This window comes from Hemitrygon akajei, unplaced genomic scaffold (genome assembly GCF_048418815.1).
Source record: "Hemitrygon akajei unplaced genomic scaffold, sHemAka1.3 Scf000041, whole genome shotgun sequence".
In the NCBI taxonomy this organism is placed as follows: Eukaryota; Metazoa; Chordata; class Chondrichthyes; order Myliobatiformes; family Dasyatidae; genus Hemitrygon; species Hemitrygon akajei.
Window position 1 is genome coordinate 6,532,791 of NW_027331927.1, and position 18,884 is coordinate 6,551,674.

Below are 18,884 nucleotides of genomic sequence, written 5' to 3' on the forward strand. Positions count from 1 at the left end.
CTTACAAACCGTAACGCTTTAGAAACGAACCAGCAGCAACAGACTACTCCCAGTGGCCACACATTTTAATTCCACGTCCCATTCCCATTCTGATATGTCTATCCATGGCCTCCTCTACTGTCAAAATTAATCCAAACTCAGGTTGGAGGAACAACACCTTACATACCAGCTGGGTAGCCTCCAACCTGATGGGATGAACATTGGCTTCTCTAAATTCCGTTAATGCCCCTCTTCCCCTTCGTACGCCATCACTGACATATTTAATTGTTTGCCTGTTTTCCATGTCTCCCTGGTGCTTCCCCACCACCTTTCTTTCTCCCGAGGCCTCCTGTCCGATGATCCTTTCCCATCTCCAGCTCTGTATCACTTTCGCCAATCACCTTTCCAGCTCTTAGCTTCATCCCACCCACTCCAGTCTTCTCCTATCATTTCGCATTTCCCCCTCCCCGCATTACATTCAAATCTCTTAGTATCTTTCCTTTCAGTTAGTCCTGACGAAGGGTCTCAGCCTGAAACGTTGACAGTTCTTCTCCTTATTGATACTGCCTGGCCTGCTATGTTCCACCAGCATTTTGTGTGTGTTGTTTGAATTTCCAGCATCTGCAGATTTCCTCGTGAGTGTTATGTGTATAAATATAACTCCCAAACTATTGAGCTCGGGGGAAACAAGGTTTGGAGTCTTGAGATGGTAAAGTATGAAAGTTCAGTTCAACCATGGAATAGGAGATGAGAGAGATATTTGTAATCCAGGGTAAATGTTGAGAGAAGGCAATTATGTCGTATTCCACAGGTTACATGGTGGTAAATTGATACCAACAGTCGCTGTAGATTTTATCTGTCATCCTTCCAAATCCACATACTAATTATCACCCGAAGTGACTTGTCATAATTGGTATCATCTTAATGAATTACCACACCACAGCCAGGCAATGGTTAACACATAAGTGGTCTCCACAGGATACCCCAAATCAGATCCACTCCTATGAGTCAAATGAGGTGACAACCACACATTCGATGTACGGTGAATCGATAATTAGCCCACCCTTGTGGGCAAAGGAAAGTTCCGAACAGTGACCCTTGGCCACTAGTTCCCTGGTTTCGATTCTTCCATTTTTCCTCCTTCGTCTCCGTTTGACTCTGAGTGTCTGTGTCCTCGGTTAAAACTAAACAAGCTGCAAGTCAGACACATTTGCCTTCTTAATCTCTCTCTCTCTTAAAATGACAATCCACAGCAAACAAAACCTAGGGATTCATAACAATGGCCACTCCCCATTGTGTGCTGACAGGTGTGCCAGTAGGTGGGATGACTGAGTGAATCCTTTCCCACATTCTCAGCAGGTGAACGGCCTCTCTCTAGTGTGAACTCGCTGGTGTCTCCGTAGGGTGAATGACTGAGTGAATCCCTTCCCACAGACTGAGCAGGTGAACGGCCTCTCCCCAGTGTGAACTCGCTGATGTACCAGTAGGGTAGATGACTGAGTGAATCCCTTCCCACAGAATGAGCAGGTGAACGGCTTCTCCCCAGTGTGAACTCGCTGATGTACCAGTAGGGTAGATGACTGAGTGAATCCTTTCCCACAGACTGAGCAGGTGAATGGCCTCTGCCCAGTGTGAACTCGTTGATGTACCAATAGGGTAGATGACTGAGTGAATCCTTTCCCACATTCTGAGCAGGTGAATGGCTTCTCCCCAATGTGAACTCGCTGGTGTCTCTGTAGGGTGGATGAGCGAGGGAATCTCTTCCCACATTCTGAGCAGGTGAATGCTTTCTCCCCAGTGTGAACTCGCTGGTGACTCTGTAGTTGGGATAAATGAGTGAATCTCTTCCCACAGACTGAGCAGGTGAACGGCCTCTCCCCAGTGTGAACTCGCAGGTGATTCTGTAGGTGGGATGTATGAGTGAATCCCTTCCCACAGACTGAGCAGGTGAACGGCTTCTCCCCAGTGTAAACTCGCTGGTGTCTCTGTAGGTTAGCTAACCGAGTGAATCCCTTCCCACAGACTGAGCAAGTGAACGGCCTCTCCCCAGTGTGAACTCGCTGATGACTCTGTAGGTGAGATGAATGAGTGAATCTCTTCCCACAGACTGAGCAGGTGAACGGCCTCTCCCCAGTGTGAACTCGCTGATGACTCTTTAGGGCGGAAGAGTCAGCGTATCTCTTCCCACATTCTGAGCAGGTGAATGGCTTCTCCCCAGTGTGAACTCGCTGATGTCTCTGTAGGCTGGATAAATTATTGAATCTTTTCCCACAGACTGAGCAGGTGAACGGCTTCTCCCCAGTGTGATCTCGCTGATGTCTCTGTCGGCTGAATAAATTAGTGAATCTCTTCCCACAGACAGAGCAGGTGAACGGCTTCTCCCCAGTGTGAACTCGCTGATGTACCAGTAGGGCAGATGACTGAGTGAATCCTTTCCCACAGACTGAGCAGGTGAATAGCTTCTCCCCAGTGTGAACTCGCCGGTGTCTCTGTAGGGTGGATGAGCGAGTGAATCTCTTCCCACATTCTGAGCAGGTGAACGCTTTCTCCCCGGTGTGAACTTGCTGGTGACTCTGTAGGTGGGATAACTGAGTGAATCCCTTTCCACATTCTGAGCAGGTGAATGGCCTCTCCCCAGTGTGAACTCGCTGGTGACTCTGTAGTTGGGATAAATGAGTGAATCCCTTCCCACAGACTGAGCAGGTGAATGGCTTCTCCCCAGTGTGAACCCGCTGGTGAGCCATTAGGTCAGATGACTGAGTGAATCCTTTCCCAGAAATTCAGCAGATGACCAGCCTCTGCCCAGTGTGGTGTGAACTGATTGGTGTGTCCACAGGTGGGAAGACCGACTGAACCCCTTCCCACACACAGAACAGGTGAATGGCCTTGCCCAGTGTGAATTTGCTGATGTACCTTCAATTGTGATAACCGAGTGAATCCATTCCCACTGTCTGAGCAGGTGAAAGGCCTTTCTCCTGTGTAAATTACAGGCGTGCCAATTGGTCAAATGACCGAGTGAATCCTTCCCCACAGTCTCAGCAGGAAGGATGGTCAATTGGATCCCTTGCTCCACTTCTTAAATATCTCGACAGAGACAACAAAACTGGCGTGCCATGTTTGAGCTTCCTGGAGACAAATTCCTTCTCATTTTTAACCTGTAAAAAGATTTACAAAATCCATCAATGGGTGTAGTTCAACATTTCAGATGAGATCACTTGAGTTGTCAAGGTGTGATCTGGTATCACACTGTTACAGTGAGGTTCAACGAAAGTTGGACAGAGAAATCATCTCCTGACTGGGCAGAGTGCTGGTATCTGGAATGACCATCAATTCCCCGATGCTCTTCCTGTCTCTACAAGAATGGGGCATTTCTGCCGTCTCCTGGCTCAGTTTCACTCTCTCCATTGGTATTATTCCCTGTTCCCACTAAGCTGCATCTGTTTCTCACCCCACAGTAACTGAAACACTCTCACATAAATAGTTTTTCTTGAAGTGCAGCTAGGATCTTCTTTTTATGTATTATTAACTTAAAGTGCCACAGTTTTTTTAAAAAACTATATATTTAATTGTGTTTTTAAGTAATTACAAGTGTGGAAAAAAATGTATATATCCCTTCCCCCCTCCCCTCTAACTTCCCTATATCAAAAGAAGAGAAAGTTAGAAAGAAAGAAAAAGAAAGTGCCTGGTTGTTGGAAGATCTCCACATGCTCCATGGAGTTCTTAATAACTTTAGTATGTATATTTATTTCTTTCCCCAAGTAACCAATTGTTTCATCTTCAGAGCACCTATATATTTAGTCCTGTCTTTTGTAAATAAGGGCACCAAATTTTCAAAAATGTTTCATATTTATCTCTTAAATTATAAGTAATTTTCTCTAATGGAATACAGCCATAGATTTCTTTCTTCCAACAATCTATACTTAAATATGTATCCGATTTCCAAGTAACTGCAATAGCCTTTTTGGCTACTGCCAGTGCAATTTTTATGAATTCTTTCTGATATTTATTTAGTTTGAGTTTCGGTTTTATCCCTTCAATATCACCTCATAAAAGTAATATTGGACTATGAGGAAGTTGTATTCCCGTAATTTGTTCCAGTAAAATTCTTAAATTTGTCCAAAAATGTTGAATTTTAGAACAAGACCATGTAGAATGTAAAAATGTACCAGTTTCTTGGTTACATCTGAAACACTGATCAGATAAACTTGGATTTAATTTATTTATTTTTTGTGGTGTAATATATAATTGATGTAGAAAGTTATATTGCACTAATCTTAACCGAACATTTATTGTATTTGTCATACTATCAAGACATATTCTTGACCAATTTGTTTCTTCAATTTTAATATTCAAATCACTTTCCCATTTTTGTCTTGACTTATGGACTCCTTGTTTAATTGCCTGTTTTTGAATCAAATTATACATACAAGATATAATTTTTTTAATATTTCCTTTTTGAATTAAAATTTCTATTTCATTAGATTTCGGCAATAACATTGTTTAACCTAGATTTTCTCTTATATAAGCCCTTAGTTGAAAGTAACAAAATAAAGTGTTACTTGATACTTTATATTTATTCTTTAATTGATCGAATGACATTAATATACCTCCTTCAAAACAATCTCCTATGTATCTAATCCCTTTTTGAAACCAATTATATAAAAGTTGATTGTCCATTGTAAAAGGAATAAGTCTATTTTGAATTAAAGATCTCTTTGCTTATAAAGATTTTTTTGTCTCATCATCAACATTTATCTTATTCCATAAATTAATCAAATGTTTTAATATAGAAACTTCTTTCTTTTCCCGTATCCATTTAGATTCCCATTTATATATAAAATCTTCTGGTACGTTTTCTCCTATTTTATCTAGTTCTATTCTAATCCATGCCGGTTTATCTTTCTCAGAAAAAGATGCAATAAATCTAAGTTGATTTGCTTTATAATAATTCTTAAAATTTGGAAGTTGTAACCCTCCTAGATCAAATTTCCATGTCAATTTTTCCAACAATATTCTTGACATCTTACCTTTCCAGAGAAACCTCCTCACATATTTGTTTAACTCTTGAAAAAACTGCTGGGGTAATTGTATTGGTAATGATTGAAATAAATATTGTAGTCTCGGGAATATATTCATTTTTATAGTATTTACTCTACCTACTAATGTTATTGGTAATGCCATCCATTTATCAAGATCTTCCTGAATTTTTTTCAAAAGTGGTGAATAATTTATTGTATAAGTTTTTTATATCATTATCAACTCTTATACCTAAATATTTTATACCATTTGCCAGCCATCTAAATAGAGTTATTAATCGACATTGACTATAATCTCCATTAGTAAGAGGTAAAATTTCACTTTCATCCCAATTTACTTTATAACCTGATATTTTCCCATATTCTTCTAATCTATAAGATAATTTACATAATGAATGTAATGGATCTGTTAAATAAAGTAGAACATCATCAGCAAATAAATTAATCTTGTATTCTTCCTGATTAACTCTGAAACCCTTAATATCTGGGTCCATTCTAATTAATTCAGCTAATGGCTCTATTGCCAACACAAACAAAGCAGGTGATAATGGACAACCTTGCCTAGTTGATCTTGTTAACTGAAATGGTGTCAAAATTTGACCATTTGTCACTACTTTAGCTTTGGGATTAGTATTTAAGGTTTTAATCCATTTTATAAATGATGTTCCTAATCCATATTTTTCCAATACCTTAAATAAAAAATCCCATTCCAATCTTTCAAATGCTTTTTCTGCATCTAAAGCAACTGCCACACTCGTTTCCTCCCTCTTTTGCGCTAAATGGATTATACTAATTAACCGGGTTACATTATCTGCCAATTGTCTATTTTTGATAAATCCTGTTCGATCCATATGCACTAATTTTGATAAGCATTTAGATAATCTATTAGATAAGATTTTTTTTTAAACTTTTTTTATTGTTTTCAAATTTTATAATCAGTATTTAATAAAGAAATAGGTCTATATGATGCTGGCTTTAAAAGGTCTCTATCTTTTTTTGGCAATACTATTAAAATAGCTGTTGAAAAAGATTCTGGAAGTCTATGTGTTCTTTCCGCTTGATGTATTAACTCCATAAAGGGAGAAATTAATAAATCTTTAAACTTTTTATAAAATTCAGGTGGAAAACCATCTTCTCCTGGAGATTTATTACTTTGAAGTGATCCCAGAGCTTCTTCAACCTCCTTCACTGTAAAAGGCATACCTAATCCCTTCTGTTCTTCCGTATTTAATTTAAGTGCCACAGTTTTAACGCCATATGAAAAATTCCTGCTGAAATGACTGGTTGGTTCACACAGCTGTCAAAAGGGGTTAGAGTGAATGTTTGTATTATTTCAGGTTCTTGTCACAATCATAGAAAATTTCAACACAGAAACAGGCCCTTTGGGCCATCTAGTTTGTGCTGAACTATTTAAACAGCCCACTCCCACACCTCTACAATCCAGGTACCAACACAAACCTCTTAAATGTTGAAATCGAGCTCGCATGCACCACTTGTGCTGGCTGCTCATTCCACAGCCGGATAACCGTCTGTGTGAAGAAGTTTCCCCTCATGTTCCCCTTAACATTTCACCTTTCACCCTTAACCCATGGCCTCTGGTTGTCATCCCACCCAATCTTCGTGGAAAAAGCCAGTTTGCATTAACACTATCTGTGCCTCCATATCACAATCAAATCTCCCCTCAATCTTCTGCATTCCAAGGAATAAAGTCCTGATTTGTTCAATCTTTCCTTATAACCCAAGTCCTCCAGACATGGCAACATCCTTGTGAATTTTCTCTGAAATCTCTGATCTTCTTTTACATCTTTCCAGTAGGTAGGTGACCAAAACTGCACACAATACTTCAAATTAGGCCTCACCAATGTCTTCTAGAAGTCAACATAACATCCATCTATTGTTATCAGTACTTTGGTTCATTAAAGGCAATGGGCTGAAATCATTCTTTCCATCCCTATCTACCACTTTCAGTGAATTAAGGACTTGTATTCCCAGGTCCCTTTCTTCCACAACACTCCTCCGTGCCCGACCAATCACTGTGAAAGACCTCCCTTGGTAGGTCATACCAAAGTGCAACAACTCACACTGGTCTGCATTAAATTCCATTTTCCATTTCTAAAACCATTTTCCCACCTGGTCCAGATCACACTGCAAGCCATGATAGTCTTCCCCCAGGCTTGTTGTCATCCTCAAATTTGCTGATCCAGTTAACCACACTATCATCCAGATTACAGATATAGATGACAAACAACAACAGATCCAGATCTAAACATAGTCTAATAAGTTAACAGGTACATCCCCATCAATCCATTGTTCCTTTAACCAGGACAAAGGTCCCCTCACTCTACAACCAAATACAAGTTCAAATGGAGTAAATCCCAGTGATTATTGTACCAACTCTCTTACTGTGAACAAAAGCAAATGTATTCCTTCATTCCAGTCTTTTCCATTTTCAACACAATATGTCTTAATCATTGTTTTGAGGGCAGAATGAAATCTTTCCAAAGCCCCTTGTGATTCTGGATGGTATGCAAATGTTGTAATTTGTTTAGTTCCCAGTTCATAAACTACCTGCTGGAATAACCCAGATGTAAAATTACTTCCTTGATCAGACTGGATTTCATTCGGCAAACCAAATAAAGTAAAAAAAAACTTGGTAATAGCCTTCGCCAGTTTTACCTTTATTATTTCTGAGAGGTATTGCCTCTGGGAATCTGGATGCAGTACACATAATAGTTAGCAGATACTGATGGCCAGCTTTAGTCTTTGGCAAAGGGCCAGCACAATCCACTATAAATTTTGAAGAGGACTCACCAAATGCAGGTTTAGACTACGGTGGGGCCACTGGGGTGACCTGATTAGGTTTACCCACAACTTGACAAGTGTGACAAGTTCTGCGAAAGGTCACAACATCTGTCCTCAAATTAGGCCAGTAACATTTTTTGATAATCCTGTTTAGTTTTATTCACTCCAAAATGTCGACGTAAGGGTATACTGTGGGCCAAAGTTAAAATTTCAGTCCTGTAAACTTTAGGAACTACAACTTGGTGAACAATTGCCCATTCCTCACTCGAAGGTACAGCAGGTGGCCTCCACTTCCTCATTAACACTCCATCCTTGAGATAATACCCTACTGGCACTTTCTTAATCTCATCATCTGAGAGAGCTGTTTCTTTTAAAGCTTCAATATCAGGGTCTTCGTTCTGTTCTGCTATAAACTCCTTCCTAGACAGGGATAAATCTTTCTCATCAGACTTACTACCTGAATCCTGTTGAAACAATGAAGGCAGAAAAGTCCTTGACTGGTCTTCATAACCTGCATCCCGATTTTGGCTATCATGGGTATCAGAATCATGCTGCACAGAACCGTCTGCGTCAGCAGACTGTTTAGCCATACTTCAAGTTACTGTGCAGGAAGGATAAATGTTAAAATCCATCTGTGGGTCGTCAGTGGTTGGGTTAGTTGTCAACTGCACTGCAGGAACAACTTTACCATCTGCCAGGTCATTCCCTAACAGCAAAGTAATATCTCCCACCGGTAAACTGGAGCATAATCTGATCTTAACAGGTCCCGAAACCAATCCTGACAGTAAAGTTACCTTGTGCAATGGCACGGAAACCATGCCGCCCCCAATGCCTTTAATAAGATTTACCTCAGCAGTGTCAGTCTCATCACCAAACTTTAGAACGCTGTCTAACGTACAGACAGACAGACATACTTTATTGATCCCGAGGGAAATCGGGTTTGGTTACAGCCGCACCAACCAAGAATAGTGAAGAAATATAGCAATATAAAACCATAAATAATTAAATAATAATAAGTTAATCATGCAAGTGGAAATAAGTCCAGGACCAGCCTATTGGCTCTGGGTGACTGACACTCCGAGGGAGGAGTTGTAAAGTTTGATGGCCAGAGGTAGGAATCACTTCCTATGACGCTCAGTGTTACATCTCGGTGGAATGAGTCTCTGGCTGAATGTACTCCTGTGTCTAACCAGGACATTATGGAGTGGATGGGAGTCATTGTCCAAGATGGCATGCAACTTGGACAGCATCCTCTTTTCAGACACCACCGTCAGAGAGTCCAGTTCCACCCCCACAACATCACTGGCCTTACGAATGAGTTTGTTGATTCTGCTGGTGTCTGCAACCCCAGCCTGTTGCCCCAGCACACAACAGCAACCATGATAGCACTGGCCACCACAGCCTCCTAGAACGAGTGACTGAGAAGCCCCAGTAACTCGAAGAATTTTCACTGGTACCGGGGTTGACCATTCATTTGCTAATACAATCCCATCTGACATAAAATGTTCAAATCCTTTCTTAACTCAGACCTTAACTGAGCCTCGACAGAATGTTCAGAACCCTGTGGGTTTATAGGTGCTTCAACATAGGCATTTGGGACTGCCTCCTTTTCCTTTTTCTTCTTCAGGACAGCACAATAGCCATCACATAACCAGCTTTCCTACAACAGTAACAAGTAAGACCAGAATATTTCTCCTTCATCCTTACTCTTATCACTAGTCCAAACTTTAATTTCTGGTTTGCCCTGGTGATTCCTGCTACTCTTTTGGAAGCTCTTATTCGGGGTAATCTTAACCTTATGAGTTAAAGCAAACTCATCTGCTAATCTAGCAGACTCCTGCAAAGTGGCAGAATCATTTCCATCTAAATACGTCTTTATGTCATCAGGGACGCATCTTTCGAATTCTTCAATTAAAACCAACTCTTTCTATCTGTAAAATCATCATTTATATTTTTATACGTGCACCAGTGGTCAAAACACACAGACTTCTGAGAAGCAAATGCCAGATAAGTCTGATTCACAAATTTCCAAATTTTTTCCTGTGTGATTCTGGGACCAACTCGTAAGCTTTGAGCACAGCCTGTTTCACTATGTCACAATCAGCTGCTTCATCAACTGTCAGATCAGAATAGGCCATGGCCTCCTCTACTCTACATGGTCTCCCCTACTCTACATGGCCTCCCCTGCTCTACATGGCCTCCCCTGCTCTACATGGCCTCCCCTGCTCTACATGGCCTCCCCTGCTCTACATGGCCTCCTCAGCTCTACATGGCCTCCTCTGCTCTACATGGCCTCCTCTGCTCTACATGGCCTCCTCTGCTCTACATGGCCTCCACTGCTCTACATGGCCTCCTCTGCTCTACATGGCCTCCTCTGCTCTACATGGCCTCCTCTACTCTACATGGCCTCCCCTACTCTACATGGCCTCCTCTGCTCTACATGGCCTCCTCTACTCTACATGGCCTCCACTACTCTACATGGCCTCCACTACTCTACATGGCCTCCCCTACTCTACATGGCCTCCCCTACTCTACATGGCCTCCCCTACTCTACATGGTCTCCTCTACTCTACATGGCCTCCTCTGCTCTACATGGCCTCCACTACTCTACATGGCCTCCTCTACTGTCAAGATGAAGCCACACTCAGGTTGGAGGAACAACACCTTATCTACCGGTAGCCTCCAACCTGATGGCGTGAACATTGACTTTTCTAACTTCCGTTAACACCACTCCTCACCTTCTCACCCCATCCGTGATATATTTAGATTTTTTGTTCCCTCTTTCTCTGCCCATCACTCTGCCTGTTCTCCATCTCCCTCTGGTGCTCCCCTCCCCCTTTCTTTCTCCCTAGGCCTCCCGTCCCATGATGCTGTCCCTTCTCCAGTTTTGTATCCCTTTTGCCAATCACCTTTCCGGCTCTCAGCTTCACCCCACCCCCTCCGGTCTTCTATCTTTCACATTTCCCCCTCCCCCTCCTACTTTCAAATCTCTTACTATCTTTCCTTTCAGTTAGTCCTGACGAAGGGTCTCGGCCCGAAACGTTGACAGCGCTCCTCCCTATAGATGCTGCCTGGCCTGCTGTGTTCCACCATCATTTTGTGTGTGTTGCCCAAACTATTGAGCTCGGGGGAATCAAGGCTTAGAGTCTTGAGATGGTAAAGTAGGCAAGTTCAGTTCATCCACAGAATACGTGATGAGAGAGATATTTGTAATCCAGGGTAAATGTTGAGAGAAGGCAATTATGTCAAATTCCTCAGGTTCCATGGTGGCAAAATGAGAGAACAGTCGCTGTAGATTTTATCTGTCGTCATTCCAAAATCTCACATACTAATTATCACACAAAGTGACTTGTCACAAGGGGTATCATCTTCAAGCGAATTACCACACCACACCCAGGCAAGGGTTAACACATCAGCAGTCTTCACAGGATACCCCAAATCAGATCCACTCCTATGGATCAAACGAGGTGACAACTACACATTCGATGTACGGTGAATCGATGATTAATCCACCCTTGTGGGCATAGGAAAGTTCCAAACAGTGATCCTTGGCCATTAGTTCCCTGGTTTTCATCCTTCCATTTTACCTCTTTCATCTCCGTCTGACTCGAGTGTCTGTGTCCTCGCTTAAAACTAAACAAGCTGCAAATCAGACTGAATCACCTTAATATCTCTCTCTCAGAATGACAGCCTACAGCAAATGAAACCTAGCGATTCATAACAATGGCCACTCCCCATTGTGAACTGACTGGTGTGCCAGTAGTTGGGATGACTGAGTGAATGCTATCCCACATTCTGAGCAGGTGAACGGCTTCTCCTCGGTGTGAACGCGCTGATGTCTCTGTAGGCTGGATAAATAAATGAATCCCTTCCCACAGTCTGAGCAGGTGAACGGTTTCTCCCCAGTGTGAACTCGCTGGTGACTCTGTAGGGTGGATGACTGAGTGAATCCCTTCCCACAGACTGAGCAGGTGAATGGCTTCTCCCCAGTGTGAATTTGCAGATGTCTCTGTAGGCTGGATAAATGAGTGAATCTCTTCCTACAGACTGAGCAGGTGAACGGCCTCTCCCCAGTGTGAACTCGCTGGTGACTCTGTAGGGTGGATGACTGAGTGAATCCCTTCCCACAGACTGAGCAGGTGAACGGCTTCTCCCCAGTGTGAATTTGCTGGTGTCTCTGTAGGGTGGATGAATCAGTGAATCTCTTCCCACAGACTGAACAGGTGAACGGCTTCTCCCCAGTGTGAACTCGCTGGTGTCTCTGTAGGGTGGATGACTGAGTGAATCTCTTCCCACATTCTGAGCAGGTGAACGGTTTCTCCCCAGTGTGAACTCGCTGGTGACTCTGTAGGGTGGATAACTGAGTGAATCTCTTCCCACAGACTGAGCAAGTGAATGGCTTCTCCCCAGTGTGAACTTGCTGATGTCTCTGTAGGGTGGATAACTCAGTGAATCCTTTCCCACATTCTGAGCAGGAGTATGGCCTCTCCCCAGTGTGAACTCGCTGATGACTTTGTAGGTTGGATAACTCAGTGAATCTCTTCCCACATTCTGAGCAGGTGAACGGCTTCTCCCCAGTGTGAACTCGCTGATGACTCTGTAGGTTGGATAACTCAGTGAATCCCTTCCCACATTCTGAGCAGGTGAACGGCCTCTCCCCAGTGTGAACTCGCTGATGACTTTGGAGGTGGGATAACCGAGTGAATCTCTTCTCACAGACTGAGCAGGTGAATGGCCTCTCCCCAGTGTGAACTCGCTGATGTACCAGTAGGGTGGATGACTCAGTGAATCCCTTCCCACAGACTGAACAGGTGTACGGCTTCTCCCCAGTGTGAACTCGCTGATGTTTCCATAGCGTGGAAGAGTGAGTGAATCTCTTCTCACAGACTGAGCAGGTGTACAGCCGCTCCCTGGTGTGAACTCGCTGGTGAGCCATTAGGTCAGATGACTGAGTGAATCCTTTCCCAGAAGTTCAGCAGATGGCCAACCTCTGCCCGGTGTGGTGTGAACTGACTGGTGTGTCCACAGGAGGGAAGACCAACTGAATCCTTTCTCACACACAGAACAGATGAATGGCCTTGGCCAATGTGAACTTGTTGATGTACCTTCAATTGTGATAACTGAGTGAATCCACTCCCACTGTCTGAGCAGGTGAACAGCCTTTCTCCTGTGTAAAATGACGGTTGGTCAAATGAAGAACGGTCGATTGAATCCCTTGCCCCATTTCTTAAACATCTAGACAGAGACAACAAAACTGGCATGCCATGTTTGAGATTCCTGGAGACAAATTCCTTCTCATTTTTAACCTGTAAAAAGATTTATAAAATCCATCAATGGGTGTAGGACAACATTACAGATGAGATTACTTGAGTTGCCAAGGTTTGATCTGTATCACACTGTTACAGTGAGGTTCTACCCAAGTTGGACAGAGAAATCATCTCCTGACTGGGCAGAGTGCTGGTAGCTGGAAAGACCATCAATTCCCTGATGCTCTTCCTGTCTCTAAAAGAATGGGGCATTTCTGCTGTCTCCAATTTGTGACCTGGCTCAGTTTGACTCTCTCCATTGGTATTATTCCCTGTTCCTGCTGAGCTGCATGGGTGCCTGGCCCCACAGTAACTGAAACAGTCTCACGCAAACAATCTTTCTTGACGTGCAGCTGGGATCTTCTTTTATGTATTATTAACTTAAAGTGCCACAATTTTAAAGCCATATACAAAATTCCTGCTAAAATGAATGGTTGGTCCACACAGCTGTTAAAAGATCTTAGAGTGAATTTTTGTAATATTTCAGGTTCTTGTAGAAAAGCACAACACAGAAACAGGCCCTTTGGGCCATCTAGTTTGTGCTGAACTATTTAAATTGCCCACTCCCATATCCCTACCATCCAGGTACCTATACGAACCTCTTAAATATTGAAATTGAGCTCACATGCACCACTCATGATGGCTGTTCATTCCACACCCGGATGACCGTCTGTGTGAAGAAGTTTCCCCTCATGCTACCCTTAACATTTCACCTTTCACGCTTAACCCATGGCCACTGGTTGTAGTCCCACATCAATCAGTGGTAAAAAGCCAGCTTGAATTTACACCTTCACTTAGTTGAAAATACTCAACAGGCGCTTTCTAAATGGTCACCTATGTCGATGTCATTGACAGGTCAAATAAATGCTATAAAAATGGTTATTCTAATGAAATTTTTATATATATTTCAAGCAGTTCCCTCTTTTGTTCCAAAAACATTTTTTGATAAAATAGATTCTTTGAGTTTATCTTAGGTTTGGAATAATAAAAGCTCTAGAGTAAATAAACTTTCATTACAAAAATCAAAAAAGATGGAGGACTGGCTTTACCAAACTTTAGATTTTATTATTGGGCAATTAATATTAGTTATATTACTTTTTGGATTTATGATACAGACGACCAAGATCGCCCTTCATGGTTACAGTTGGAGGAAAATTCAGTAATGGGGTTTTCGTTAGCTTCTTTATTAGGAGCTCCTCTTCCGTTTTTGTTCTCCAGAATAGGTAGACAAGCTCTTAACCCTATTGTTAAACATACTTTAAAAATTTGGTTTCAATTTCGTAGATTTTTTTAATTAAATGATTCTTTACTTCCTAGTAATATTTATTCTAATTTCTTTTTTATACCATCAACTTTAGGTAAGGCTTTTTTAACATGGAAAATTAAGGGAATTAAAACTTTTTTAGATTTGTTTTTACAAGACTGTTTAATGTCTTTCTCACAGTTAATGGATAAATATGATATCTCTAATACACATTTTTTCAGGTATTTACAGGTTAGGAATTTCTTACGCGATTTTTTACCGTATTACCCCTTGGCCTGCTGTTCAAATTTGGCTTATGTTATTTTTCAGTTTAAACCTTTTCAAAAACGATTAATAGCTATCATTTATAAACAGTTAATGAATGCTCGCATGTCGCCTAATGATACGTACCTGGGAAGTAGAACTTCAACATTCACTTTCAAATAATCAATGGAGTAAAATTTATTATCTAGTCAATAGTTCATTTATCTGCGCACGACATATCTTAATGCAGTTTAAGATAGTACATAGGGCCCATATGTCCAAAGATAAATTGGCGCATATATTTCCAAATATAAGCCCTATTTGTGACAGACGTAACACAGAAATGGCTACTTTAACTCATATGTTTTGGTCATGTGTAAGTTTAAATAATTTTTGGAGGGATGTGTTTGGAATATTATCTAAAGTTATAGATATGGATGTTCAACCTAATCCACTTACAGCAATTTTTGGGATTATTCCAGAGGAAGCAAGCAAAGTGTCTGCTTCCACCCAACATGTGATGGCTTTTTCAACTTTACTGCCTAGGAGAGCTATTTTGCTACATTGGAAAGAATCTAACCCACCTACTGTTTTCTATTGGCTCTCCTCCATTATGTCATGTCTAAGCTTGGAGAAAATTAGAAGCCGAACATTTGATCCATCCTTTAATTTTGAACAATTCTGGCGACCTTTTATTCAATATTTTCACATGATTTAATTTATTTTTATTTATTTATTTTTTAAAATTCTCTTTGGGGAAAATCCTTATCCATGATGGTTTGGAGAATGCTGGAAGGATGTGTTTTTTTTTCTCTCTCTCTGTTTTCTTTAATTTTATCCTCAATTGGACTGCCCAATCTTTCTTTTCCTTTCCTTTTTTTTCTCTTTCTTTTTTTTGTTTTTTGTTTCAGTTTAGTTAGTGGGTTTTTTTTCCTTATCAATAAAATCTCCAATCCTTTTTTTCTGATTATTATGAGGAGTTGTAGTTTTTTTTACCATTGTATATATAACAGCATAATATTTTACTTATTTGATTTTGATATTATATAATTTTTGTTTTTACTATTGCTGTTTATATGTCTTTTATATTACCTACTTGTTAAACTCCTCTTCTGATTTGTATATTCTTTATCTGGAAATCAATAAAAAAGATTGCAAAATGAATTTACACCATCTATGCCCCTCTTTCACAATCAAATCTCCCCTCAATCTTCGACATTCCAAGGAATAAAGTCCTGAGAAGATGAACTGATCTCTAAAAGTCATGAAGTTAAAGATGAAACATTATTTTTAACATTTTAAGTAAGATTAGAGTATTACTTTTGTTTTTACAATTTCAGAGTGGAAAAAAAAAGGAAAGGAGCACCATGCAAAAGTTTGGGAACCCCAAGAGATTTGAGCTCTCAGATAACTTTTACCAAGGTCTCAGACCTTAATTAGCTTGTTAGAGCAATGGCATGTTCACAGTCTTCATTAGGAAAAGCCAGATGTTGCAAATTTCAAAGCTCTATAAATACCCTGACTCCACAAACCTCGTCCCAACAATCAGAGCCATGGGCTCCTCTAAGTCCCTGCCTAGCACTCTGAAAATTAAAATACATGATGCCCACGAAGCAGAAGGCTATAAGAAGACAGCAAAGCATTTTCAGGTAGCCATTTCCTTAGTTCGTAATGTAATTAAGAAATGGCAGTTAACAGGAATGGTGGAGGTCAAGTTGAGGTCTGGAAGACCAAGAAATCCTTCAGAGAGAACTGCTCGTAGGATTACCAGAAAGGGAAATCAAAACCCCCGTTTGACTGCAAAAGACCTTCAGGAATATTTAGCCGACTCTGAAGTGGTGGTGCACTGTTCTACTGCGCAGGGACACCTACGCAGGGATACCTACGCTTGAGTGCTAGGCAGGGACACCTATGACTTTCATGGAAGAAACATCAGAAGAAAACCTTTCCTGTGCCCTCGCCACAAAATTCAGCTTCAGATATTTGCAAAGGAACATCTAAACAAGCCTTATGCATTTTGGAAACAAGTCCTCTGGACTGATGAAGTTAAAAAAGAACTGTTTGGCTGCAATGAGCAAAGGTATGTTTGGAGAAAAAAGGGTGCAGAATTTCATGAAAAGAACACCTCTCCAACTGTTAAGCATGGGAGTGGATTGATCATGCTTTGGGCTTGTGTTGCAGCCAGTGGCACGGGGAACATTTCACTGGTAGAGGGAAGAATGAATTCAATTAAATACTAGCAAATTCTGGAAGCAAACATCACATCGTCTGTAAAAAAGCTGAAAATTAAAAGAGGATGGCTTCTGCAACAGGATAATGATCCTAAATGCACTTCAAAATCCACAATGGACTACCTCAGGAAGCGCAAGCTGAACATTTTGCCATGGACCTCACAGTCCCCCGACCGAAACATCATCAAAAATCTGTGGATAGACCTCAAAAGAGCAGTGCATGCAAGACGGCCCAAGAATCTCACAGAACTAGAAACCTTTTGCAAGGAAGAATGGGCAAAAATCCCCAAACAAGAATTGAAAGACTCTTAGCTGGCTACAGAAAGCATTTAAAGTTGTGATACTTGCCAAAGGGGTTGCTACTAAGTACTGACCATGCAGGGTGCCCAAACTTTCACTTCAGGCCCTTTTCCTTTTTTATTATTTTGAAACTGTAAATGATGGATACAAAAGAGTAATCTTGCTTAAAATATTAAAGAGTGTGTCATCTTTAACTTTATGCCTTTTGGAAATCAGGTCATTGTTTTACTCGCTTAGCTATTCACAGGAACAGAAAGGTGCCCAAATTTTTGCATGTCACTGTATGCAATTTTCTTGCTAAATGATGCTTTAAAAAGTCGGACTTCCAAATATCACTCCCCTTCTTTCCACTTGCAAATTCTCCAGCAATTTTTGCATCACCACAATACACACAGGTAACACCAGTTTCTGTATTGGGCATAAATATTTCCCCTGAACCCTCCCTCAGGTGACTGACGGTGATGAACTTGGTGATGCCGATGAATATGAAGGGAAGGGCAGTAGTCTGTCTCATTGGAGTCTGGCACATTTGTGATCTGAAAGCTACTTGTTGCCCAGGGCAAAGTTGTTTGATATCATTATGTACCCAGACAGAATAGGTCAAAACATATCCTTACGTGTAGAAAACTCCAGAACAAGCAACACACACAAAATGCTGGAGGAACTCAGCAGGCCGGGCAACATCTATGGGAAAGAGTACTAATGCTGAGTTCCTCCGGCATTTTGTGTGAAATTCCTCCGGATTTCCAGCAGCTGCGGTTGGAGGCAGAACAAAGGTCATTTTCTCAACAGCTGATAGAAAGATTTTGTTCTCTTTTTTCTGACTTCCTAATCCTTGCATTCAGATTGCTCGAGCTCAGCTCTGTTTGTGAGATCTATCTGCTCCCATTCCCTGATTAGCCGGAAGCTCCCCGGGGCCCGCGTACGGATCGTGGGGCTGAGAGAGAGGAAAAAGACCTGCCTGTGCCGAGTTTGCGGGCCACAGTCTCCGGTTCTCACAGCAATTGTCACTCAATTAGAGTCGAAAAAGCCCTTACCTTTCCGCTCCTCCCGACATTTTGTATACTGCGCGCATGCGTAGTTATCGGAGACGGCAGCAACCCTGCGCCTGCGCATTTGATCGGTGCTTCAAACAACAGCGAAATTTTAATCGCGCGGCTTTATGGGTACTCACGGTGCCATTAAAAAGTTCTGCAAGCTTCGGTTTCATGTCCATATCTCAGTTTTTTTTTGTGTGTAGAAAACTCAGCAGCTTTCTTAACGCAAAAAGCGGCTCCCATAAACGATACACTCAATATCAACAGGCATTTCGTGTATCTAATGCCAAAGTTCACTCCCCTTACAAATGCAGATGTGAAACAAAAGAGATTCTGCAGTTGCTGGAAATACAAAGACGCACACACACACAATACTGAAGGAGCTCTGCAGTTCAGGCAGCAACTAAGCAGAGGAGTACACAGTCTAGACATGCTGAAGGGGCTCGGATTTAATGCTGCCCAATTATTCCTCTCCACATTTGCTGCATGACCTGCTGATTACCTGCAATGTTTTGTAGAAATTAACCATTTTGTTTTTCAATTAACCAGTTTCCAAATGTTTCTCATCTTTCATTCATAGCCACATCCTGCTGATCTGGTTCCTCTTCCTCCTAATGCTCGTAACCTCCAGACCCCATCTCTTTCCAGAGCCCCAAAGCCCTGATTGGTGCTGGTAACTCTTTGGT

At 41.5% G+C, this 18,884-nt stretch overlaps 1 protein-coding gene across 1 annotated transcript; it reads right to left on the reverse strand.

Moving 5' to 3' along the window:
* Positions 1 to 740: 740 nt before the first annotated feature.
* On the reverse strand, positions 741 to 18,232 carry LOC140720319 (uncharacterized). Its single transcript, XM_073035183.1, has 3 exons — positions 18,199 to 18,232; positions 11,572 to 13,123; positions 741 to 2,750 (listed from the first exon to the last, which is right to left on the reverse strand). Exons 2-3 carry the CDS (start codon positions 12,751 to 12,753, stop codon positions 1,332 to 1,334), a joined length of 2,601 nt encoding a protein of 866 aa, XP_072891284.1. The 5' UTR covers positions 12,754 to 13,123; positions 18,199 to 18,232; the 3' UTR covers positions 741 to 1,331.
* Between the last annotated feature and the right edge of the window lie 652 nt (positions 18,233 to 18,884).